The sequence below is a fragment of the Ptychodera flava genome, unplaced genomic scaffold (assembly GCF_041260155.1).
Source record: "Ptychodera flava strain L36383 unplaced genomic scaffold, AS_Pfla_20210202 Scaffold_83__1_contigs__length_492613_pilon, whole genome shotgun sequence".
NCBI classification, from domain to species: Eukaryota; Metazoa; Hemichordata; class Enteropneusta; family Ptychoderidae; genus Ptychodera; species Ptychodera flava.
The window spans coordinates 292,376-318,582 of NW_027248405.1; the positions used below are offsets into that span (position 1 = coordinate 292,376).

A 26,207-nucleotide genomic window follows, 5' to 3' on the forward strand; every position below is an offset into this window, starting at 1 on the left:
ATTCTGAGCAAGCCAATAGAGCTGGATGTCTGATTTTTGGTATATAGGGATAACTATAGGGGAGAAATTTTTTGACCAAATGTCATGTGACCTCGATGACCTTTTACCTAAAATATATGTTTATGTCAATAAATAAGTAACCACAAGTGCTATGTCCTTTGTATTTTAGAACGATTGGAGACCTTATGACAACACACGCTTTACCTCATTAATTATGTACACATCTAATTCTGGGCAAGCGAATAGAGCTAGAGATCTGATTTTTTGGCATATAGGGATTAATTAGCAATATAATATTTTTTTCTAAAATGTCATGTGACCTCGGTGACCTTTGACCTTGATTATACATATATATGCATATCTCAGTAACCACAAGTTCTATACCCTCCAATATTGATAGGATATTAGACCTTAAGATGTCACATCTGTACCTCATTTATAATGCCCATATGTATTATGTATTTCTTGGCTGGCCAATACTGCTAGAGGTCTGATCTTTTTCCCGATTTAGAACCTTAACTTAGACATGCCTCATATGTTTCAAATTGGGAACAATGACATAGACCTATGTGCCCATAGATCTCAACATATACACTCCAGTGATACTTCTTAATGACCACATTTTCCTACCCATCAAGACTAATACTCCTATTACAAGTGGGGACTATGTCATTGTAAATGACTTGTTGAGTTAATGGTTGTATCACAGTATTCGATATATCTAATTCTGTATTTTTTCCATTTTATATTCTGAATAAATACATTAAACATATTTCACTGTCTCCAGTACATTACATTTAAGTATTTTCACTTCATGCACTTTATCCTTTCACACATGTTCAAATATCTGACCAGTGAACAAACACTAAATAGTCCAGGATGGGAGCTACAGTGTCATTGACGCTATTTTTTATTGTATCTAGAAAGCAGATATGTCTCACTGACTTCTATCTTTATCATGATATGTAAATACCCTATTTCTCTTTCAGTGCTAAAAATGAATGATATACTAGAATGTTATTAATATTGCTACGTAAACATCACACAACAACTTCAGAGTCAATATTGTTGCCGTATAAGCATCACACAACCAGTTCAGCATTATAAATCTTGCTTTTAATTTGGTGTCATTACATCCTTGACTGTAAAACATTCGTAATAAACCAATGTCTAAAATACCTGAAACCTATCTTTTGATTCTTTCAGAACTTTTTCACACTGAAAAAACTCATGTACAAATCTTAAGATCTTGGATAGGATATTTATGAAACCCATGAATCAAGAACAGCTTTGACTCCAGATATGAACGACTGCTGTTTCCTAGTCTTGAAGACCTTTTAGAGATGCACACATCACTGAATGTCACAATGAAGAAAGAAAGAAAAACAAGTCATGTGATTGACTCAGTAGGCGACATACTACTTGCTAGGGTAAGTTCACTATTGTTCTGTTCTTTTTCATCAATGAATGCATACGCTTTTAGAGATTGGAAAATTCAGAAAATGTAATCTGAAGGAACTTCAGATTTTGAAATACCTAACATGACTCATAATTTGAACATTGCAGGATAGCTAAAATTAGCCCTGTGAAATTAATCAGACAAATGGTAGATAAGAAATTGAAGTGATAGACAAGCACCTCAATGATAGACAAGTAATCCAATGATAGATTAGTAATTTAAATGATAGACAAGTAAGTCAAGATAGACAAGTGATGCAATGATAAACAAGTAATTCAATGATAGACAAGTGAAATGAGAGATAAGTAAAAGTGCACCAATTTTGACATGACCCCTGCTATATATTGATCACACTTTGGTCTATGTATGTTGTAAGTATTATGAGCATTACAGTCTAATTATTAGATAATTTGCATATTTAATGACATTCTGTTCTTACTAATCTTAGGCCTTTTCATAAGTAAGTATACTGCATTTGACTGAAATTCTAGGGTATATCAGTCATTATGCCTTGGCTTTATTCATGCTGAATGGTTATAACCATGAAGTACTGATAAATAGCTTATTTGCATATTTAATGAAATTCCATGAGGCCAAAGAAATTGAATTCTTTTTTTTGGGTCTCCATCCGCTTAGGTTTTTAAAGGTTTTCATGAAAAACACACAGTGTATTTGGATAGGAAATTTTAGGACATAACCGCTTAGCTTTTCTGAACTAAAATTTTGTCACAATTTTTTATTTGCTGCAATCAAATTACACTGTGTTTATTTCTTGTGTGTGTTTTTCAGCCGCTTAGACGCGTATCTTTTCCAATTTAGAGTGGACGCAAAACAAAGAATTTAATTACTTTAGCCTAATGATGCTCTGTGTCGTAAGTGCATCCACTGAAGAAAGTCAGTCATACCAGTTAGCCCATTTATATACTTGTGGATACACATGTATTGAACATTTCAGTATTCAGTGACTTGCACTGCAGGTCAGTGGTCAGACACTGATTTGCACTGCAGTTCAGTGGTCAGTGATTTTCACTGCAGTTCAGTGATCAGTTGTTGTTGTTTTGTTGTTTCTTTATTCCTCCTCAAGAAAGAGAAGAGTTACAACACAAAAAATAAACTCATACAAATACCAAAGAAAAAAAAGGAATATATAGAGGAAATTACACTTGAGGTCATTCTTTCAGCTGATTAAGCGAAAATATTCGGGTTCGTACGCAGTCGGTCTGTGTTGAGTCAATTGTGTCGGAGGCACAGTTCCTTGAATGCGGTGTCCCCCAGGGTTCGGTCCTTGGACCAATTCTTTTCAGCTTATACCGGTACATTGCACCATTAGAGGATATCGTGACCAAGTATGGGCTTAATTGTATGATGTATGCAGATGACACCCAATCTTATATCACTTGTGAGGGCGATCGTGTCCCGATCGATGTTATCGAGTCTTGTATGGAGAATATCCGAGGGTGGACGAGAGAAAATATGCTTGTTCTCAGTGACGGGAAGACAGAGATTGTACATTTCTCATCTAAATTCAAAGGTGTCGGCCCGGTAACTCGCTGTGATGTACAGATTGGTGATGTCACCATACAGCCTTCGAACGCAGTTCGTAATCTTGGTGTTACCATGGATACAGTCGGTAGTATGTCGGCCCATGTTGTTAATGTTTGCTGCAGCCTCCCATGCGTTATGGAAGATAGGGAAAATTCGTAACATCTTAGATCAGAGCACTACGGAGAAACTTGTTCACGCTTTCATCACGTCTCGCTTAGATTATTGTAACAGTTTGCTTTTTGGCCTGCCAGCTTATGAAATTCAAAAGCTGCAAACGATTCAGAACTCTGCAGCTCGTTTAATTACTAGAACAAGAAAAACAGATCATATCACACCTTGTCTTTACAGATTACATTGGCTTCCAGTTAAGCAAAGGATAGAATTCAAAATTCTTTGCATCACTTATAAGATACTCAATGGTCACGCTCCAAAGTATTTAGGTGAATTGCTTACAGTCCGTGACACTCAGCGCACACTTCGCTCTCACTCCAGTGTTGTAAATTTATATCAGCCAATAGGAAACACAGTGTATTACGGTGATAGGGCTTTCTCAATTTGTGCACCTCACTTATGGAATTCTCTGCCATCACATATTTGAGCGGTTCAGTCATTCAATGTTTTTAAAAGTAAACTGAAAACTCACCTTTTTACGTCTTTTTATTCATAATTTTTGTAGTTTTTATGATGAGTTTTTATAACATGTTGCTAATTTTACCTTTGCTTTTTTACTGTCAGTTTAAAACAATTTTATGTTTCATCCTTCTCTTTGTTGATTTTAAGTGTAAAACGCATTGAGATTATTTTTAATGTAATGCGCTATATAAGAAATAAAGATTAAGATTAAGATTTTATTTAAATTATTCCAACATCTGAAGCTCGTTTACATCAAAAGTTAATAAGTAATCATTTGCGATGTATTTGATTTACCTGATCGGACGCTTATCAATCATCCAAGCACGCACTTATAAAATCAAAGGCAAGTTCTTGGAAAATTTCGTATTCTTGTGGTTGTTGAAAGTTGTGGTTGTTATCCTGTGAAATACAAGAAACAAACTCAATATCATCTAAGTTAAATAAAGTGACAGCAAAATGTACATTAACCTTATCAAATAATGTTTTCCAGAAAGCATCTCTCAATTCAGTAGTGTCAATACAGGAAGTGAGCAAGTGGGTTAAATAATTTTCTACAGCACACTGACATTTCGTACATAGAAGTTCTGCTGGTAACGCTAGAGCTGCTACAATTCTATAGATAATAAACCTGTAATGCGGGAAATTACGTAGTACAGTATATAAATAAAGAGTTTCGAGATTTTTCAGTGATCAGTGACTTGCACTGCAGTTCAGTGATCAGTGACTTGCACTGCAGTTCAGTGATCAGTGACTTCCACTGCAGTTCAGTGGTCAGTGATTTTCACTGCAGTTCAGTGGTCAGTGATTTTCACTGCAGTTCAGTGGTCAGTGATTTGTACTGCAGTTCAGTGGTCAGTGATTTCACTGCAGTTCAGTAGTCAGTGATTTCACTGCAGTTCAGTGATCAGTGACTTCCACTGCAGTTCAGTGGTCAGTGATTTTCACTGCAGTTCAGTGATCAGTGATTTGTACTGCAGTTCAGTGATCAGTGACTTCCACTGCAGTTCAGTGGTCAGTGATTTTCACTGCAGTTCAGTGGTCAGTGATTTTCACTGCAGTTCAGTGATCAGTGACTTGCACTGCAGTTCAGTGATCAGTGACTTGCACTGCAGTTCATATGCAGTGATCAGTGACTTGCACTGCAGTTCAGTGATCAGTGACTTCCACTGCAATTCAGTGGTCAGTGATTTTCACTGCAGTTCAGTGGTCAGTGATTTGTACTGCAGTTCATTAGTCAGTGATTTTCACTGCAGTTCAGTGATCAGTGACTTCCACTGCAGTTCAGTAGTCAGTGATTTTCACTGCAGTTCAGTGGTCAGTGATTTTCACTGCAGTTCAGTGGTCAGTGATTTTCACTGCAGTTCAGTGGTCAGTGATTTGTACTGCAGTTCAGTGGTCAGTGATTTTCACTGCAGTTCAGTGGTCAGAGACTTGCACTGCAGTTCAGTGATCAGTGACTTCCACTGCAGTCCAGTGGTCAGTGATTTTTACTGCAGTTCAGTGGTCAGTGACTTGCACTGCAGTTCTGTGGTCAGTGACTTGCACTGAAGTTCAGTGTTCAATGATTTTCACTACAGTTCAGTAGTCAGAGACTTGCACTGCAATTCAGTGGTCAGTGACTTGCACTGCAGTTCTGTGGTCAGTGACTTTCACTGAAGTTCGGTGGTCAGTGATTTGCATACATTTGTCAGTGATTTGCACTGCAGTTCAGTGCTAGTGATTTGCACTACAGTTCAGTGGTCAGTGATTTGCACTGCAGATCAGTGGTCGTTGATTTGCACTGCAGTTCAGTGCAAAAACAATGGCAGACAAGAAGCAAAAGATCCTCAACATTCTTGTGATAGTTCCAATTGTTTTAGAAAGATGGTTGCAAATTTTGTTCTGTAGTCAATGAAACAGGCAAGTTTTGCAGTATATTTTTAGCTCATATTTGGTGTGTATATAAATACCAAAAAGAGCTTGTATGGTGAGTCGGTGGCGTCTGTATGTCTGTATTAGGGATGCCAGACGCTCACTGAAAACTTGCGACATTACACTACACTGACAGTTGCTGCACACTGAATAGTTTCCAGTTTTCAAACTGCTGTATCTCAACTGTAAAAATCCCTTATTGAAGCAGTATCCTCAATATAAGCCATGCATTCACTTGGTAATATTGTTCTTGATAACTTTTGTTATGTACTTTTAATAGAAAGTGTACCTTCTTTGAGAAATCCATATGAAAAACATACATACATACAGATAGGGATAACAGGACCTTTTTTGTTCTTGGTTAAACTTACTTGAATTGTATTTTTTCTTGAAGATCTTGTCTCAGGATTCAAAAAACTGTTTGAATGATGGTTCTATCTTGTCTACTTCCAGAGTTATGATTTTTTTTTAGAATTAAAACATGCTCGATTTTTTTGACAAATGGTCAAAAAAATACAACATATGGCTAAGAGCCATTTGTGGGTATCCCTATGTAAAAATATTGTTGTATAATAACATTAATTCTCTAACTAATCTGCTTTGATATACTTTTTGTGCAATATATTGTAAGAGTAAGGTATAAGGAGCTTTGTTTTCTTTACACAGGGACTTGAAAATGCCAAAAATTTTGAGAGACAGAGTTGAAAATTGGACGGCACCGTGCTCCGTGTATAATACCAGTCAAAAAGCTATTTTTCGCCATTTTCAAACTACTGTAACTTTCAGAGTTTTTAAGCTAGCTCTGTCAAATTTTGAACAGTTAATATTGAGAGATAATGCAAAAGAATACAGGCATTAAAGATTTGTAAAATTACTTCAATTTTGTATTTGAGATACACTGACAATCAACGAGAGCAAAAAAACATTGGACTGAATGTCAGTAAAAATAGCCATTTTCCCCATTTTCAAACAGCTTTAACTCTCAGAGTTTTTACGCAAGCTGTACCAAATTTTGGACGGTTAAACTTGAGTAATAAGAAAAATATATATTTTAAATCTGTAAAATTTCTTAAGTGATACATTTGAAAAATTCTGATGTTCAAAAAACCAAAAATCATAGGTATATGAATAAAATAAGTCATTGTTAAACTGATCAACTCACACAACAATCCCCCTAGACCTGTCCGTTTTTTACACGAGAATACTACACCCCCTCCAAAAAGCTGTCACCTTGTTGTACTCAATTTTCCTTTGGCATTAAAATCTAGAGTCAGGGTTATGACTTTTTTTCTTTGCTCTTGGTTCTTTCCATAGATTTTTCATTCTCTCTTCATTTGCCCTCTCTCTCAACTTGTTTTTTTAATTCTTGATTCCTGCACTACCAATACCATTGCTGTCATTTTCCCTAGCCCTGCGTACAGGTCTGTGTGTTCCCAGCATTATACGGCCTCCACCATAACGCCAGGAACACACAGACCTGTATGCAGGCCGGCTATCATTTCCCCCAGTTTACGTTAATGCTGTTTAAAAATAAAGGTTATTTACATACAGTTATTACCATGGCATGCTGACTTTATTCCCATACATCATTGAAAGAGTATTCATTTCTGTTGTTAAATATCATTTTGTAAGTTTTGTGTAACATCAACAGATGTAAAATGAACACTGTTTAATGTTCCTAAAACTACCAGGGTTTGAAAACAGCTGATCGTCGCGTAGGCAGTATAGGGCTGTTCAACGAACTACGTACGTACGGCAAAATTCACGGTAAATTCCAAACGCATAGACTTTGAATTAAACTACTCAGAACTGTCCTTAACACACAGTTTTTGGTGTACTGGTTTATATTTCAATGATAAAATGACTATAAAAAGTAAAACCGACCAAAATTTTACTCTATTCACTATCACTCGAGAACCTGGGTCGTAAAACTGCATACGTAATTATGCTGTGGGCTTCGTTTTCAATCTCCCGGAAATGACAACATGGCGGATGTACTTTTTCGCTCTCCGCGAACGTATTTGAAAAGCCTGGTTTAGAATATTTTTTGCGGTTTAGAATGAAAAAATATCTCACAAAACTTGAAACTATGTATTCCTTTATCAAATAGAATACTGTTGCCGTGTAATTTATGCATTTTAAGGTGACTTTTCGAACGATCGCTTTGTACTGTATTTTTAGCAAAATGACGTCATTGTTTAGTATCTTCTGACCTTTTGGAAGAGGTTATAGAGGCCGTGAGATACAACAATACTGAGACCACATGATCACTAAGGTTCAAAGTTTATCTGTGCCAAATATGGTAGGCCTACCTTGTACTGAACGCAAATGACGCAGTGTTGAAGATCATGTGACCGCTAAAGGTCAACTTCTGTTTACATGGTCAAGCGTCTTTCACATGCGATCCAGACGCTCTGTCTCTCAGGTCTCGCGTCGAATTTCGATATTTTCGCAGTAGATGAGCTAGTTTACCTAACCGCTAGTTAAATTTGAATTTCTGCCAGCTTATATGCTTTTAATGAGTACGTGTGATTTACCACAGTTGCTTGTTTTGCGTACACGCCGGCCGGCCTTGCTCATTAAACATCGATTACTCCGACTCGTGTATATAACATGCTGTCTATTTCATCACCGTCCGGACGGTGATTTCATAATAAAATAATGACAATGAAAGTTTATTATAATGTCTCAATTTATCCAATTTTACTTCTTCTATCTATGAACAATATCAATTAATATATCAATTGTTTGGCTTTGAAATAAAATATTCTCAACACAGTTGTCCAGTCTTCCCTACAAGTATTCTTCCAATCCACCAATCACAATTTCATCTTCATTTTCTTCTGAGTCATCATCAGCTATTTCTTGTAGACTTTGTTCAGCTATATCATATTCAACTTCTACCTCATCTTCTACCTCAATTTCAATGTTTGTTTCATGAATACTGCTTTCCTCAAAGATCATATCATCAGTGTCTTCATTCTGATTTGCATTTATCTGGCTTGCTAAGACAGTTGTATGACAGTTTTCACAGTTAATGCATGAACAGCCTGGTCCACACAATTTGCTGACCTTTTTACATTTGCATATTTTGGTTTTACATCCACTTTTGCACCTGCAGCCCTTTGTGAAGAAATACACACGCTCTTCCACCAATGACATGTTTTCTGGGGAATCCCATACAGGGAAAATCCTACCATGTTCAATGTTGTACCCAGAATCATTGTATGGGGGTAGTGTTATGTTACTTTTATGGGCCTGTGACCATATTTCTGAAATGAAGCATGTACGCTTCCAATGAAATTGAAGGGCAGTACTATTTGGCAGTAATTCATCTTCATACTGTGCTCGCACTTGTATTGTATTTCTGATTTTATCAAGCCAAGTCTTGTGCACCTGAAGTAATTCATCTGACCGATAATCTGCTTTGACTGTTTTGTACAAATCAAAAGGTGTGGAATACTCAGATGAAAATTGACTGTAGTGTTTTTGAAAGTATAGTGTACCAATTAGTCTGTAGAAAGCTAGTAACCCTTTGTCCATGTTAGAACTGTCGACATCAGCAAGGGTTCCGGGGGCAACTTTCCCACCAGTTATGAATTCTGCATACTGGAATAGTACTTTAAGGAAATACGCTTTGCCATAGCCAACAAAATATGAAATGAAATCACAACCAGATGTTATGAACACAATCTGGATTATTTTTGCCCTGTTGCTCGAGTCTACTTGCACTAAATCCGGATCGTGTAATAAACTATTAGACAGTTTATTCAAGTCAAGGAAGGAATTATCATTGGCATGTGCACGTAGCTGAATAAAAACCTGGCTTGATGATAATTCAGTTAGCATGTAAGGCAATCCAATATGGTATGTATCAGTGTCAGGTGAGTATATCAGAATGTTTTTAGCACCTGAAACAACAGCATGATGCCATAGCCTTGTATCAGTTTCCTCGTGGTTCCCATGGTAACATGCTATTTCATTTGGATCAGTATTGGCTGTTACCCACAAAGCCTTTCCTCGCATCTCACCTTCTAAGCCACCAACTGTAACTACATTCTGGGTCAAACCCAGGAATGGTTTAATCAAAACTGGTATATTAATGTTAAGTAGTTTAATAAGAGTACTTTTAATTGTCCCCTCAGACAGGAATGCCATCCAACTTTCTTTGGGAATATGATTCCATTGTTAATATCTCATAAATGTTACACACTTATTTGCTGCCATACCTTCTACCTCTTTCTATATCTTTGGGGCTTGGTAGGGGGTCACTCATTGCATGGGGTCATCAAACAAAATATGCACTGATGTACATCCCTTTCGAAGGTGTGGAATAATCCACCTTCTTATAAGATACATGGCATAGTGTTTTAATTTCAGGTGATGGCTCCTTATTGGTGCTCATTAATAATAAACATGCCCTCTAGCAAAACAAGGTCAGGCCTCCAGTTTGATTCAAGGCATGGTACAATGATGTTTGAATTCTCATATCTTTTCATGTATATTTTTGTGGCATTTGATTTTGTGCCCTGGTGGTGCATAGACCCATCAGCCTCACATATTGCTCTAGGTAATGCAATAAATTGTAAAAATTCAGATATTGGTTCACCTTGCTTGATGGAATGTGCAATTTGACGTCTTATACATGTATTTATTAATTTTTTGTCAGCATCATTAGAACGAACTTTCCTTTTAACTTGTGACTTTGTTATGAATGTCCGTAGTCTCCTTTTTCTCACTGGCGGATCTGTACTGGGTACACCCAGTAGACGTGTGTGTATATAGTCTTTGAAAGACTGCTCTCCTACTTGATAAAATGTTGTGAGGTCCTCAAATGTTGCACCAGTGGCCAAGTCATCACTGAATAGTTTTACCAGCCCCCTTGAATCACATGATAAATCAAATGCTCTGCTAGTCACAATTTTTGCCAAATATTTTCGACAAAGGGCATCATTATTTTCCTTGACACTTTTCTGGTCATCCCTGTACCTTACAGGATTGTATTCAAAACTGGGTGGCAGTAACTCTTTTTGTAAATTTTGTAGACAAGATGCCCTGTGGGGGAGGTAAACTGCCATAGTGTCAAGAAATTCAGGGGAAGGCTTGTGGACTGTGGATTTAACACTCAGGTTAATCATTTGCTCATGAGCTTCATCTAGAGCTATCTCCCTCCATGATGAGCCAGTTATGCTAGCAGTGAAGCCCCCTGATTTCAAGTGTGAAAGTACACTGGTTGGCATGGTTAGTAAGTCAAGTAGATGTTTGGGAATTAGTCTAAGATAAGTTGGGCGATCATAGGCATGAAACAATGGAGCCAGGGATTTCAGTGCTGCCATTCTCAAATCCCAGTCTGAACTTCTGACTCCTAAATACATGCAGATATATGACATGCCATGTTGGTGAACAAAATCAGACCAAAATTTGAAAGTTGCATCTACTTGACTTCTATTGTGTATGAATTGCATGAATTCCCCATGAAAATTAGATACAGTATTGTGCATGGATTTTATTAATGATTGTATGCTTTCTATATCACTGTTTTCCGTATGTAGTTTCTCCAATTTTTCTGTTGTTTCCCATACATCTTCCATGATTTTTTTACAATCGAGTGTAGTGTCAGATACTGATTCTTTACACTTCATAAAGGCATCTATTTGATAGCGATAAAATGCTTCCCATGTGTTCAATATAAATTGGTGACATCTCTTAAAATTTTGACATTGTATCAGAGAATTTACAACACCCTCAGTGTGAGAAGCTTTGGCAACCTCCTTCAGCCCAGCCTCAAGATATAATTTAAACAACACAGGTTGTGTATTTTTTAGGATGTGCCAGTCACCTGGAAAAGGTAACAGCCAATGTAACTCTTCTTTATACTCATATTTTACCTTATTAAGGTACTCAAACGTTTTGCCATCTCCCACTACAACAAGATACTTAAGCTGTTTTCCTATTTGAAAAATAGTGTGTAATTTTTCAACCACATGTTTGACTGTATCCAACTTGTCACATGGCTCGTTCAGAACTCCTAAATATACAACATTTGATTTCTCTGGCAATTCACTGCCTTGTTTTGAAAGGTATCCCCTAAAGTTTGGCAGCAACAGGTCACTATCAAATTCCTTAATAGAATTTTTTTGAAAACAGTACAGAAAACTTTCTTTCTTAATGTGTTCCAATGCTGAAATTTCCACTGAATTCAATTGAAAGTCCTCCAATTTTACACCAGTATGAACTGGGAAACCAGAGGACATGGAGACCTCAGGAAGGAGACCATCAGTCTCAGACTGGAGACTGACAGACTGAATATCAGAATATGTTGTTTTCCTTCTTTTTGGTTTGGGTGCCTCTGAATCCGACTCTGCAGCTGGAAACAGTTTTACACCGAACACATCTTTCATTTTCCAATTCAAACAGTCAGGGCCATGTATTCTGATGTTTGTTGTGTACCATGGCTGGAATATATCATCTGGTGTGTTGATATCTATGAGGTCAAAGTCATCAAAATTTCTTTCACTGGCCAACAGCAGACTATACACACCATAAGTATGTCTTTTGACACAGAAAGGCTGAACTGCCTTGTATTTTGACCCAAAAGTGTGAATTAAATTGTTTTCCTTGTCATAAACAAGAACAGGGCACTTCAGTACAAAGGACAGGCAGACAATCTCAGCAAAGTCACCTGCTGTTTTCCCAGTTTTCACCTGCAGTGCACGTGACTCTATATCAAACTGATTATCCTCCATTCTGATCAGACTTTCCTGTTCTCTCACAGGAATTGTGTACTCAAAGTAATTAACACACTCTGAAGACATGAGTTGTTGTCCAAGTTTTGCTCTTATTTCATGAATCAGTTTAGTTTCTAATTCTTTCACACTATCCTGAGGACTGCCATCTTTATTTTCATATGCATTTCTGACCAGTGCACATCCATGTAGAGCAACACATCGGAAAAGACTGTGCTCATCTTTGCCTGAAATAAGTTCTTGGAAATCGCTATACATGTACTCTCTTTGTCTAGCTGATCCCCTCACAAAGTCTTCTACAGTGTTTTTAGCTCACATTTGGTTATACCAATGTGAGTTTATCTTATAGGCTGAAGTCGATGGCGTCTGTATGTCTGTGTGTATGTATGTATGTATGTATGTACAGTATGTCCGTCAACATCAAAAACATGCAAACCGCTGCACGTTTCAGCTTGGTATTTGGTGTGTGGATGCATCCTGGGCTATAGATGGGATTTTGTTCAAATGAAGTCTGCATTGCCAAAATTATGCAAACGAGCTTACAAATGTGAAAATGGTTAAGAATTAATAACTCAAGAACTGCTGTTTTGATTGCTTTGAAAATTTGTGTGCAAGTACCTTAGGTGAACCTTATGGAGTTTTATGAATATTGTGAAGATATCCTTAATTTTGTATTTTTGCTGAATTTTTTTGTGATTTTTCTCATTTTCAGTAAAAATTCTTCTTCTCTGAAACCGCCAGCCCAATCGCTCTCAAATTTAGGTTGTCTCTTTGCAAGGGTGTTACTCTTCTAATTTGTTGAAATTATGACAAAATTGGGAAAATTACTATTTTTGAGCAATTTTGTCATTTTTGGTCAAAAAATCGTAAACAGTATTTCCTTTGTAAAACCCTGGACAGACAGCTTTCATATTTGGTACACAGACGTACAGAGATGACAATAGTTAGATATGTGGAAATTGTCCTGAGAAATATAAAAATTTGTATTTTTAAAACAATATTGTCATTTTGGTCAAGAAAACTTTATCTCAAAATTACTTGTTTGATAGCTTTGTAATTTGGTATAAAGTCCCGAAAGATGTTATTAGATAAATTTTCTGCTCAAAGTGTTGGGAAACCCCAAAATTTGTATATTTTAGGTAATTTTCTCAGTTTGTGACCTTAAATGACCTACACCAACCCAGGATATAATGTGAGACAATTTTGAAGGCTGTGAACATAATTTTGTCATATTTGGTATCAATTTGTTGGAAAATTTGATCCAGAAAACAAAGCTAATGTGATTTTTTTCATTTTGGACCAATTTTTGTAACTTTTCTATGTAAGACATACAAGAACTGATGAGAAATTTGGATCCAGGATAATTCCAGATGTTGTAATCACCGCCCACAGTGGAAGGCATTTCACTATCTGTAACTACCTTAAGTGCTGTTTACATTAGAATGATAACACTCATGGCATTAATTAAAAATCTCCAAGGTTGTAAATGTACTTCCTGTCATTTGGTCTTATGTAATACCAAGGGGTGGAACATTTGATATTCAGGAGGGGGTAGGGTCCAGAAGATTGATGATGTAGCGTTACTTTTCTACCAGATCCCTTGCCCACCTTTTCTTTTTATAAAGCCTTCTCTGTTTTTTGTTGTTGACATTTGCTTATGTATTTAGGATCTGCTTCTCCCATTGCTATAGAAGTTGATATGCATGTTCCTAGAGATGACCTCCAGTACCTAAGTTGCAGACCTTATTTGCTTTTGTCATTCTTGTTTTTCCTGGTTTAAATATTTCTCGAATGGACCAATTCAAACCGAATGTGAGCACATAGTGTCCTTGACGGTATTTTTTATTTTTGCAGGTTTGGCTCAACTGCTTGATATGTGGTAGCATGTATACCCCTGTTTTTAAAGGAGGATGCTATGCCAGCATATGGTTGACCAATGTCAAGGTTATCTAGACTGGCAACAACAAAGTTACTCAAGTCTATTGAAGAACTAAAATTTTCCAGGAATTTTTCCAGAACATGTGAATGGATATATTCCCTTGACTTTGTTTTTGAACAGACAATACCAAATGTATCTGGCAGTCAAAGTGGACAGTAACACTGATGCCTCTGGAAAAAATGACACGTCTTTGTTTTTGCTGTGTCAGATACTTGATCATTCTGTCAAGCCTTATTTGCAAGTCAGATAATAGTAATTTTTTCTGACTCTCCATCAAGTTTTTCCCCAACAACAAGAAGACATGTTTGACAATCACTTTTTTCCAAACTGTGATTTTTTTGTCTTGTGATGTTTTATGCACATCAAATGTGATAGTGACAGGATAAGATGTTGGGGAATGTTGGGTACAAAAGACTCCTTTTGCTTACTTTGCACTTGCTTGACAAATAATTTATATCTGTCTTTGGCAAGACTAGCAAAATATCTGACATGTCTTTTGTAGGGCTGACAGTGTTGGGGTAGACTTGGAGCATTGACTTTTTTCAGTCTGTTCTTTACTATTGTACTTATCTGTTGTTTGACAAGCAATATGGGCAGATTTTCTTCAGACTGAGAAGCTGCTTTGCACAGTTTGTCAACAGCAAGCAATTGTTGTTTACTGGCACTGTTTAGTATGTGGGTACTAAAAACCCTTTTAAGCCAATGCTTTCGATTTGTGTGGGTAGGCATAGTGATCTATGCATACGACTTGTATTTGATTAAATAAATTTTACTTTATTTTCAAACCTGTATAGCGGTAGAAAACAGCGCCTGGAAATTGATGATCTTGTTTCTGACAACTGTATTAGAAAGTTGTATAAATCTGAAACAAGCCAGTACACAGTACGATGCCCTTGACCATGGAGCTTGGCTCCATGCCTTAACCATGCAGCACCTGAAGGAAAAATAACATAAAATGCAATGTAATTACATTCTGTAACATTTCAGACAGGCTGGATAGTCATAATATTATCAAGGCAACTTCTTCAGAAAAATATGACAAATGACTTGTCCAAGAACAGCTCCACTGAAAATACCTAAATATTTGACGTACGTACGATCGGTAGCCATGGGACATAAGTTACTTCCGGGTTGAAGATCGAGCAATTTTGCGATCATTGCCACAGAGTACGAATACTAACGAAACATAAACGACTAATATTTTACAAACGGTTATTAAAAAACTTAACCAAGACAAAGCTGTCAAAGTGAAATCCTCACTAGAGTTAATGAATCAATCTTCCTTGTGTACACGCTACGACGCGACGCTACGTAAGTTGTAAACAAATCAGTGTGACGCCATCTTGGATTTTAGCGCGATCGTGGAATCACAACCAATTTTGAAACGGCGAAAGAGACGATTAATAAGTCTTGAGATGACAAAAAAATATTTTGACCGAATTGTAAACGTGACAAATCGTTCAAAAATGTTTTTATTTCGGGAACTTGCAGTCGCGAACGAAAATGACGCAGTGTTAAATTTACCCTAAAATCACGTTGTACGGGTCGAACAACGACCACAATTTTTCCGATTTCTCGAAATAGCACGCTAAATAGTGCATAAAAAGACCAAAACAGCATAGCTTTCATGGAAGGAAAATCTTGCAAGTTAATTTCGATTGACAAACTTACCGTCTTACAGCTAATCCTGTGAAGTTATGATCTCGGGAAAAGCAGCGTAACGGTCTCCGTATGCGTAGTGGAAGTGACGCTCATTTGAAAGAAAATCTCATTAACATATGCAAATATACGACCCGCGTTCTCGAGTGATATCACAAAACACTTCCGGTTTTCACTTGGCCTGCGTAAAATGGCCGCTCTGTGCATGGCACGGTTTGGAAATGACAACAAGAATGAAAATGAAAGATTACATCAGAAAACGGCCATGAAAATGCTTCAAACTTTCCACAAATTTAGAACAACACTTGCTGTTTGGTATACTAACTATGATCACTGAAAATTGTCCCCGCATTTTTAGAGAAAACCTACCTACAAAACGCCGTTTAGGCGCTGAACAACATACACAGCTTAGGCGAGCCAAATTTGAAAGATCAAAGTCACTGCGAGCAAGATGACCTTTCAACCTACTTCGTCTCCAAATATGGGCATCCTAGGGTGTGGTTAACCTCTGTAACGAGCCATTCCATTCTAACATAGGAAGTAGTGGCCTGAGAAAACTGTGCGCCACTGTACGGCACGCTGTACGGCGAAAAATAATGCTGGATTTTGAGCGCTAAAATGACATGGTTTTTTTCTTTATTATTTTCTAAAAAACTTGCGTGGTAGAATAAACAATTGAATAGGAATTTTATTGAATTAGACCTAATACCATATAAGGAAATCATTATGCAAATCTATATGATGAAAGTCATGTAGTGACATAACATATCATTAATTGTGGAAGCAACGACATAGTTACTGACACTATGAAGTGCTCATAAGCTACAAGGTTTTGGGTATGATTCAATAGTAAATCTCTCTTGTGAACTTTGACTTGTGCCAACTGTGCCTGGGTAAGTTTAGGATTTCGCACCCGAAAATGAAAACCCAAATCTAATATTTGTTCATTACTGTCTACAGTTACTCACAAATACACAAAATCAAAATAAAGAATCGGTTAATATATTGAAAACGTTTCGATATCTCTGAATAACAGTATTTGCAATGTTTTGAATGCAAAATTGTTTTTGCTAATTCTTGGGATTGATGTTTGATTTCTATTTCATTTTTTAGTTTAATGGTCAGCCTGGAGAGTATCTCAAAGAAGCATGTGCCAACTTCTGCAGGTATCAAGGCTGTACACTGGACAGACTGAAACATTGGCAGAAAAAGGACGACAAACTAGCCAAGTTTTTAGCGGTAAATAATACGTTCCTGTAGTATCTTTCATGTGTTTACTCAAAGAGTGAATGTATTGAATTGTTGCAAGTGATAATTACATGTGAACCCCTGTAGTCAAGAGGAGTATGAGATATTAATGTACATATATGATATTGACTCAGTGGAGGAACATGTAAGCTGGTTGAATACCTTGTTAGGGTTTGTTGTGAAATCTGTGCCAGAACATGTAAGCTGGTTTGTTGTGAAATCTGTGCCAGAAAACATATGCATATCATCAACTTTTGAACATATTCCTTGAAAAATATGATCCAGTCAAAATTAAAAATCTGTACAAAAATGTGAAAAAAGCACTCCTCTGTATAGCAGCAAACAAACTTAGTGGATTTTCCTGGGAAAAATGAATATTGAATTTAATTGAGATGTCCTCTTTCTCTACTGAAGTGTTTTGATGTTGTTTTTATTGCAGGATGCTGAAAATAATCCAGTCTGTCGGAGGTTACAGTTAAAAGATTTTATTCCATGTGTCTTCCAGCGGCTAACAAAATATCCTCTACTATTGGATAATATTATCAAATACACTCAAAGTATGTATGGTTTATTAGTCCCAATGTGATCAAAGTTTACTTTCCTTTCAAAATAAAAATCAGAGAGGATCATTAACCTTGTCATTGTCATCAGACGTATCGTAGTACTGTGGGGAGTACATGATTAGACGTATCGTAGTACTGTGAGGAGTACATGATTAGACATAGTACTGTGGGGAGTACATGATTAGACGTATTGTAGTACTGTGGGGAGTACATGATTAGACGTATTGTAGTACTGTGGGGAGTACATGATTAGACGTATTGTAGTACTGTGGGGAGTGCATGATTAGACGTATTGTAGTACTGTGGGGAGTACATGATTAGACGTATTGTAGTACTGTGGGGAGTGCATGATTAGACGTATTGTAGTACTGTGGGGAGTACATGATTAGACGTATTGTAGTACTGTGGGGAGTACATGATTAGACATATTGTTGTAGTACTATGGGGAGTGCATGATTAGACGTATTGTAGTACTGTGCGGAGTACATGATTAGACGTATTGTAGTACTGTAGGAGTGCATGATTAGACATATTGTAGTACTATGGGGAGTGCATGATTAGATGTATTGTAGTACTGTGGGGAGTACATGATTAGACGTATTGTAGTACTGTGGGGAGTGCATGATTAGACGTATTGTAGTACTGTGGGGAGTACATGATTAGACGTATTGTAGTACTGTGGGGAGTACATGATTAGACGTAGTACTATGGGGAGTGCATGATTAGACGTATTGTAGTACTGTGGGGAGTGCATGATTAGACGTATTGTAGTACTGTGGGGAGTACATGATTAGACGTAGTACTATGGGGAGTGCGTGATTAGACGTAGTACTGTTGGGAGCGCAAGATTCCACAAATGATATAATTTAACCACTCACTTAAAAAATCTAAAAACCAAATTTCTCTCTCCCAAAAAATCAATCTATATCATATTCCTTAATATTTCCAATGTTGATCAATATTTCCTTGATCGACAACCTGGCCCACTGTAAATTCTCTTAAATATCACTACTGAGCTGTATCAGCCACTAAGTCGCTTTTTATGAATCAACATGAACATTTCATCTGTCAAGATCATTGTAAAAACCATACTGGTGTACCCAAGTGTTTTAATATCGTCTTTTCAATACAAAAATTGTGTTTACAAAACTACATTATTCACAAAACAGTTATTGTAATTTTTAGTACATTTAACTCCCTGTGGTATAAATAATTATGTCATGCATGCACCAAGAACTATTTAAGCTTGAACCATCTTAGTTTTGACAGTCAGTTGAAATGTTGAATCGACTTGTCAAATATTGCATAGTGATATAAATATTTCAATGAATTGTCAAGTATTGCATTGTTTTAATCAAACTTTGCACCACAAAGTACATCCTTATTTTGCATATATCTAAAGAATGGAAACTTCATATTGTTTTCTGTTGTTTCTATCTGTCAGACAAGTCACCAGATCATGAGAAGGTCACACAAGCAAGAAATTGTTGCAAAAATATATTAGAACATGTGAACACTGCAGTGAGGGAAGCTGAAAATCAATTGCGACTTCAAGATCTGATAAAGAAGACGGACAAGACTCCATTTGACAAGTCCAGTCATACCTTTGTGTCTGAGTTCAAAGTAAGTTTGTGTTTAATTTTCTTCCTCAACTCATTTTTGGCTCCTTTTCCTCTGTCTACACTTCATATCTGTCAGTAGACAGGTTTATGGAGCCTATAAGGGACTGGTCAGTTCCTTCAGCCTGGGAGGGGGGGGGGCGGTGGATTATTTTTGCCGTCATCAAAAACTGGTTGACCCCCCCTATTCCAAATTTTGAAACAGGGTGACCCCCTATTCAAATTTCGAAAACAGGGTGAACCCCCCCCCCCCCCCCCCCCCCCCCCCCCCCCCCCCACCCCCCCCCCCCCCCCCCCCCCCCGCATGCGACATAGGTAAAACAAAAGGTGACATAAATTTTATATATATATATATATATATATATATATATATATATATATATATATATATATTATATTTTACATTTTACATATATTTATATTTTAAATATAGTCATTCTATGTTTTAATGAAATTGTTGACATGTCAGTTGTAAGATAGGTATTTCAAAATGTAAATCTTAAAGTTTGAATACAGTACATTTTGAATGAGCTGTATTTTGAATGAGCTGTGAATGTATTTCACACTTTCTATGCTTAACCAGATGTCCTGAACTGTTGTACAGAAATGGATCTCAATCATTAATATCAAAGAGGAAAAAGCAGTGAATCAAAAACTTTTATGGGTGTTAAGACTTGCCAACATCCAATTAAATCTCCTGAGGAGCCATAGAGAGCTTTTTTAGCCAAATCTGATGTGTACAGTGTCTGAGAGGACCTTTTCTTGTAACATTGAAACCATAAAAGCACAGGTAATAATGACAAAAACTGCCTTTTTTAACTGTTATTTTGTTCATAAAAAAGCATCTTTCTACAGAAAACCAGTGACACAAAGGAAAATAATAGCATCAATGAGAAGGAAAGATATCTTGTCATTTTTCTATTTCTAAAATAAGTCACTGTATCAAATATATATTGTGAAATATTTGTGCATGTTGCTTTCTCATACTGAATTCTCATAGAGAGAACAGAAAAGTATCAGGAATTTGTCATCCTTTTCATATGAAATGCAGATTTCATAATGGTACACTTTCACTTAGCAAACATCAAGATATCTCTGAAATATTAAAGTATGGCGCCCGAAGGGCGCGCCGAAAAATATGAAACATCCTGATATCTCCGATATATATGCCTTGTATATTAAAGTCATGCACCTGAAGGGCATGCTGAAAAATGTCTGATATATAAAAGTAATGAGCTTGAAGAGCACGCTGAAAAATATTGAACATACAGATATCTCTGATGTATGTATGTTGATATGTTAAAGTTGGGCGTGCTGAAAAAATATGACTGATTATTAAAGTTACGCGCCCAAAGGGCGCGCCGAAAAATACAACTGAATGATGAAATTTGTGGCTGACACTAGCATTTTAGGCAATGATGAGCCTGTGTCAAAATTCAAAAACACACTGACCCCCCCTATTGGGCATTTCAAAAACATGGTGACCCCCCCTATCACCAAAGTCAAAAACAGGGCCCCCCCCCCCATGAATCCACCACCCCCCCCCCCCCCCCCCCGGCTGAAGAAACTGACCAGTCCGTAACTAGAAAACTATCAGACCAAACAATGAGTTTACTTGGTTGACTGTAAGGGTCAAAGTTCACCTTGAGTTAGACAAGTATGCAATGAAATATCTCAAATTTCAGTTATAAACACTTTAAGTACTCTGAATCTAGGTGGGATTTAATACAAGCATAGGTTTATATAATGAAAGAAAAACAAAACAATAAAAGAACAAACTGATCTCCATTACTGAACTCATTCAAGTATAACCCCATGCTCATATATTAGCCCTCCACCAATTAAGAGAATTTTAAAATCGAAATGTTAGAAGAGTGAAATGGGTTGTTAATGTTTGTAGAATTACATTTCAGATCAAAGAAACTATCAAAAGATATTAAAATAATTGGACATTGATGTTCCCATGACCGCATCATCAGGAACATCGACAGTTTTTCTAGTACAAATACAATGCAAAACTGTAGCTCTCTGTCACCATCACCTAAATAGAAGAGTTATACTCAAAAGTCACATCCGCCATTGTTTATTGTCATTCATGTCCATGATAAACAATAAACTCACACAGGCGCAATTCCAACGACTGTTTCCCTTTAAAACAAAGGCATAGTATTTCACAAAGTATTGCATTTGAAGCCACACTCTCCATAGAAGCCACACTCTGACTTTGCAACATTGTCATTGTGATTTTTCCTTTAGAATTTGAATAATTCATACAGAACAAGTCAGCATCTTAAGTAAACAACACCATAGCAGTGAAATTTGTAATATTCATCAAACGCAAACAATCTATTTTGTGCACGATATCTAGATGTACCTCATCATCATAGCTGCAACATTTCAATTATATGATGTAGATTATGACAGACATGTTTTAACTTCCATCAATCACCATCGTACCTTGGATACAGTGTTTACAGTTGTATGGTCCCACACAACCTTTGAGCGCAGTTCTGACAACTGTACCCCATTTAAGTCGTGCTTCACTGTCATGTTACCCAGGGAAGTAATATTGCTAGAGTTTTCAGGAGATTTTTGTGAAATACTTCTGCTTTTGTCCACTCTAATCTACTTTCTTGTTTTGAATGACAGAATATTGATTTGATGGCACGGAAGTTGATACATGACGGTCCTTTGACATGGAGGCAAGGTCGTGCCAAGTCAGTTGGTAAGACTGCTATTATGCTTAAGTATCTTACTCTCTTTTCATTGTTATCATTATGATGTTATTTTAAGTCTTCACTCTCAAAAATGGGGGGGGGGGCATGTCAATGGATCTAAAGGTTTGTCTCAGCCTGTCCATCCATCGATCCACAGCCACTACTGAAAGGTGCGTGGACTGATTTCATTCTGACTTTGAACAATGCATTATGAAATACATCATGAAATACTTATGCATATACATTTATATTGTGATATGATCATTGCCACTATGCTGATATTTTGTTCTGATTTGTTATGCCAAGAGTCATCTACGTAGGAATGTAAGAACAGATCTTGTTCAAACTTTGTACATAGACAATATACTGTAAAATATATTTACATGTCAATAATGTAATACTATATGGCCACCGGACTGCCACTTTGTTGCAATTTTTCAATTTCTATAGCCACTATGCAGACATGCCTGCATAAATTCATTCAACCTTGGTACAAGGACAATTTACCATGATGTCAATTAGGATGACAATCTATTTTGCCACCCAGTATCCATTTTGTCATTATCTTTTCATGTTGTGAACCATTTCATTGACACACTTGAATAGATGACATTCAAAGGTTGTAAAGGAGAGTGTACCGTGACATGCTATGTCAATTTGTTTCATATTACAATAAAACATTGCCACCAAGCGATCATTTTAAAATAACTGTTCACACCAAGAGTCATAACGCCGAGGTGACTATCATTTTGATATGCATATCAATTTGTGCCAGTATAGGAATTAGCAACTTGGAACAATAGCTATGAATTCATAGCATGTATAAAGTCATATGGCCACACACTTCTATGATTCTAAATCACAGTGTATCTAACAGAGTAATTGATCAACTTTCAGATCTCCATGTACTCCTACTTGAAGATCTTCTAGTTCTTCTGCAAAAAGATGATAACCGATATATATTAAAGTGTCATAGCACTACAACGCAGACAGGACAGGAACAAGTCAAGAACACACACAGTCCTATCATCAAACTAACCAATTTACTCTGCAGAAATGTTGCCACGGGTATGACTTCTAAAGAAACTGCTTCCAATATGTAGCTTAGTAAACCATCCCTATACACAAGTTTGTGTTGCTAAGCTCTCAACTGATGTTATTGGTCAGCTTGGAGAGTTCATAGTATGATTGGTAGATCATTGCAGTGTGGTTAACATGGAGACCTTAAGTATCGTTTGTCATCCTAGCGACCTTACAGTTTGATTAATCATGCTGAATTATAGTTGGTCAAAATTAAAAACTCATTGTACAATTGTTCAGCTTCATAATTGTAAAGTGTAGGTAACGTCTATGTTTTCACTCTTTAGTTACTGCTGATAAAAACCTTCAACCTTTGGAAAGTATTTTTGTAAAAGTGGTCAGTTGTTATTGTTTTTATCATGACTAGTACAGAGGATGACAAAATGGTAAGATAGCAAAGTTAATAAGCCACTGTCAGTATCACTTGCTGAGTTCTTATCTCCCATGGAAAACAGTAAGGAACTTAGACTGGTGGTTTACGATGTGTAGACCGCTGTTTGATGAGTGTGTTATCTTCTGGAAGAATAATCTGCAGGGATGTGTTCACATCAAAGTTACATACTATATTCTATAATCCCTATGTGGGATGTCAAAAAATATGTAACACACAGGATCATTATAATTGTTTTAAGAAGTAAAAAATGGATGTGTTTGCTTTGTTAGACTGTTATGAGAATGGTTCTTTTCACAGAGCCAGGGAAGTAGAAGAGATTAAGGGAAGATAACTCTCAGCAAAGAAGGACACATTGTAAAGGATATTGATAGGGTCCTACCAACTTTGCTATCTGAATTATTTTATCCTCTGCCGTGTGTATTTTGTATGTAGGCACTCTGGTTATCTCTATGCTGTATGGTACTACGTCATGCTTCACTCACTGATCCCAAAATTTAAAACAAAAGTTTTTATGCAGTACGTATTAGGTTGGAAATCTATTCCAAACAGAATTCTCACAAAAGTACTGTCAACTAAGCCAAGCCTCTATGCCTTTATCTATCCAGATAAGAAAGCATTTTTCTTGGTAAGTACTTCACAAGTGGGACCACAGATATATGAGCTTGTGGCTTCAACTGGAAATGAAAGAAAAATCTGGTCAGACAAAATCACACAGCAGGCTGATGGAGTGAACAAACTAAGTAACAAAAGAAGAGGTGGAAAAGTGGTTACATCACCAAGTCATCTTCCTCCGCCACCAGACTTCAATGAAGCTGATGAAGAAAAAATCAAGCCATCGTTGTTAGCAAAGTAAGTTTGTCTCACTTATCGAGACAGGAAAGAATATTTGTAAATTTATCCAGACTTATGCACCTCCAGAGTGAAAGATTTAAAACTTTTGCTCAAACTTTCCTCAAGGAATCTTTTGACCTTCTCTTTCAAAATCCAGAATAAAAATCACTAACCACCATGCAAATTTTGGGACGATATTTGAAATTCAAAACAGCTGCCATTCGTATGTAAACTCTAATGGAGAAAAACAAAATAGCAGACTAACATGGCGAAAAATTTTCCATACACCAAAAGCTTTATTCCTTTCACCCCCAGTTCCCTGTATACAGGTCAAGGTTGAGCGCCATTTAATTAGTGAACTTCACTTTCTCTCTTTTATATTATGATTGCAAGTTCTCTTTACATTGTGTGTAACAATAAACCAAAACTGCACACTTGTATCAACAATTTTTGCTGTAACTATTTCCAACTCATTTGTGTCATACTGACGGTGGTTAATACTCTATTTTGATTGATTACTTCACGATGTAATGTGGCGGGGGAAACATATTCCTCAGTACCTGTAGCAAAATGCTACATTGTACTCTCAAGCAGACTTTAGCATTTCGCATTTTGTATTTTCGTTAAGGGGGAGGGGTTTTTTATGTAAGTGAAGGACTTTCGTTTCTTGAACTTATGTGACAATCAGAGACAATCCCTTACATGAAGTGAAAACAATATGAGGAGGTAATGGCTTTAATACAAATTGAGTTTTAAATGCTTCAATAAGAAGAGTTGCAATCAGAATTCATCCTTTGCCTTGTTGTATTAACTATTGTAATGAAGTGTTTTAAGTGAAATGATTCTTTTGAAGTTGATAATAGAGATTCTTACAATCTTTATCCAAAATTCTTGTCTGCAGCATTGTTAGTGACACTGAAAAGTTTAATGTCAAGAATAAGAGTGGAAGCCTGGACAACCTTGACCACATTGGATATGAACACAAGGTCAATCCTGTAGAAATCCAAAACCCACCAAGGCTGATTAATCCAGATGATGTGGTTGTGACCAATCATCAAGTGAAATTTGAAAAGCCAGATGCTTTAACTATGCTTTCTCCAATACAAAGACTCAGAAAAATCGATGAAACGTTACACAATGCATTGATTGAAAAAAATAGAATTATTTCAGAAATATTGGGATTGCCCATGGAAGAATATGATGACAGTGAGCAGGTGAGTGATGATGTAGCATTTTTAGAGAACTTTAAGAATCCTCTATTCTTGTATTCTTGGTCTTAAGGGGGCGCTATACCCAACACAGCGTATTTTGCTCCAAAAGCACTTTTTTGCAAATATTCATTCAATTTTAATTAATTTGTTAACCCAAAATTAAGATATTGGTTTGGTTCATCTATTAATTTGTAAAGAAGTTGTAAAGTTTTCTTTGTCACAACAATTGTTGAACACATTACTGAGGTGTTACACAGTGTACTAGATGAACGTCTGCTATGACAACTCATTTGATTGTCTCTGTTCTCAGTTGTCACAGTACGAAGACGAAGTGCATGATCCCAAGCGTATTGTTCATGATGTAATGTTACAAATAACAGACTGCTAACAGCAACCAATGACCACATGACCACTATATCACATAGTCAACATCTGGGGTCAACAGGTATGTATATTCATACAATACAGATGTAACAATATATCTTGAAATGCATATTTCAAATTTTCATCTATTCAATGTTTTCATTAAACCTGTTTTACTGTATGGCTCAGAGATTTGGGGACAAGATTTCATGGACTACAAGAAGTGGGATAAATCAGCAATTGAAAAAACTCACCTCAAATTTTGTAAGAACATTTTACAGTGTAATAG

The 26,207-nt window shown here is 36.6% G+C and overlaps 2 protein-coding genes across 2 annotated transcripts in view; both read left to right on the forward strand.

The window, feature by feature from the left end:
- The window catches only part of LOC139128987 (rho guanine nucleotide exchange factor 11-like), a 32,308-nt gene extending 30,996 nt beyond the window's left edge, over positions 1 to 1,312 (forward strand). The window contains exon 6 of the mRNA XM_070694664.1: positions 1,207 to 1,312. Coding sequence (XP_070550765.1) covers positions 1,207 to 1,268 — 62 coding nt within the window. The 3' untranslated portion in view covers positions 1,269 to 1,312. The remainder of the gene's footprint in view (positions 1 to 1,206) is intronic.
- LOC139128986 (rho guanine nucleotide exchange factor 12-like) lies at positions 1,313 to 25,980 on the forward strand. The gene is made up of 9 exons (XM_070694663.1): positions 1,313 to 1,430; positions 17,006 to 17,131; positions 17,580 to 17,697; positions 19,148 to 19,326; positions 21,972 to 22,047; positions 22,937 to 23,107; positions 24,119 to 24,362; positions 25,246 to 25,558; positions 25,866 to 25,980. Exons 1-9 carry the CDS (start codon positions 1,344 to 1,346, stop codon positions 25,941 to 25,943), a joined length of 1,392 nt encoding a protein of 463 aa, XP_070550764.1. The 5' UTR covers positions 1,313 to 1,343; the 3' UTR covers positions 25,944 to 25,980.
- The last annotated feature ends 227 nt before the right edge of the window (positions 25,981 to 26,207 follow it).

Excerpts from the sequence above, each read along its gene's own strand:
- LOC139128986 (XM_070694663.1), top strand. The coding sequence starts at position 1,344 with ATGCACACATCACTGAATGTCACAATGAAGAAAGAAAGAAAAACAAGT. Across the intron at positions 22,048-22,936 it reads AGGTCGTGCCAAGTCAGTTG|ATCTCCATGTACTCCTACTT; the intron begins GTAAGACTGCTA and ends ATCAACTTTCAG. Across the intron at positions 25,559-25,865 it reads AATATGATGACAGTGAGCAG|TTGTCACAGTACGAAGACGA; the intron begins GTGAGTGATGAT and ends CTCTGTTCTCAG.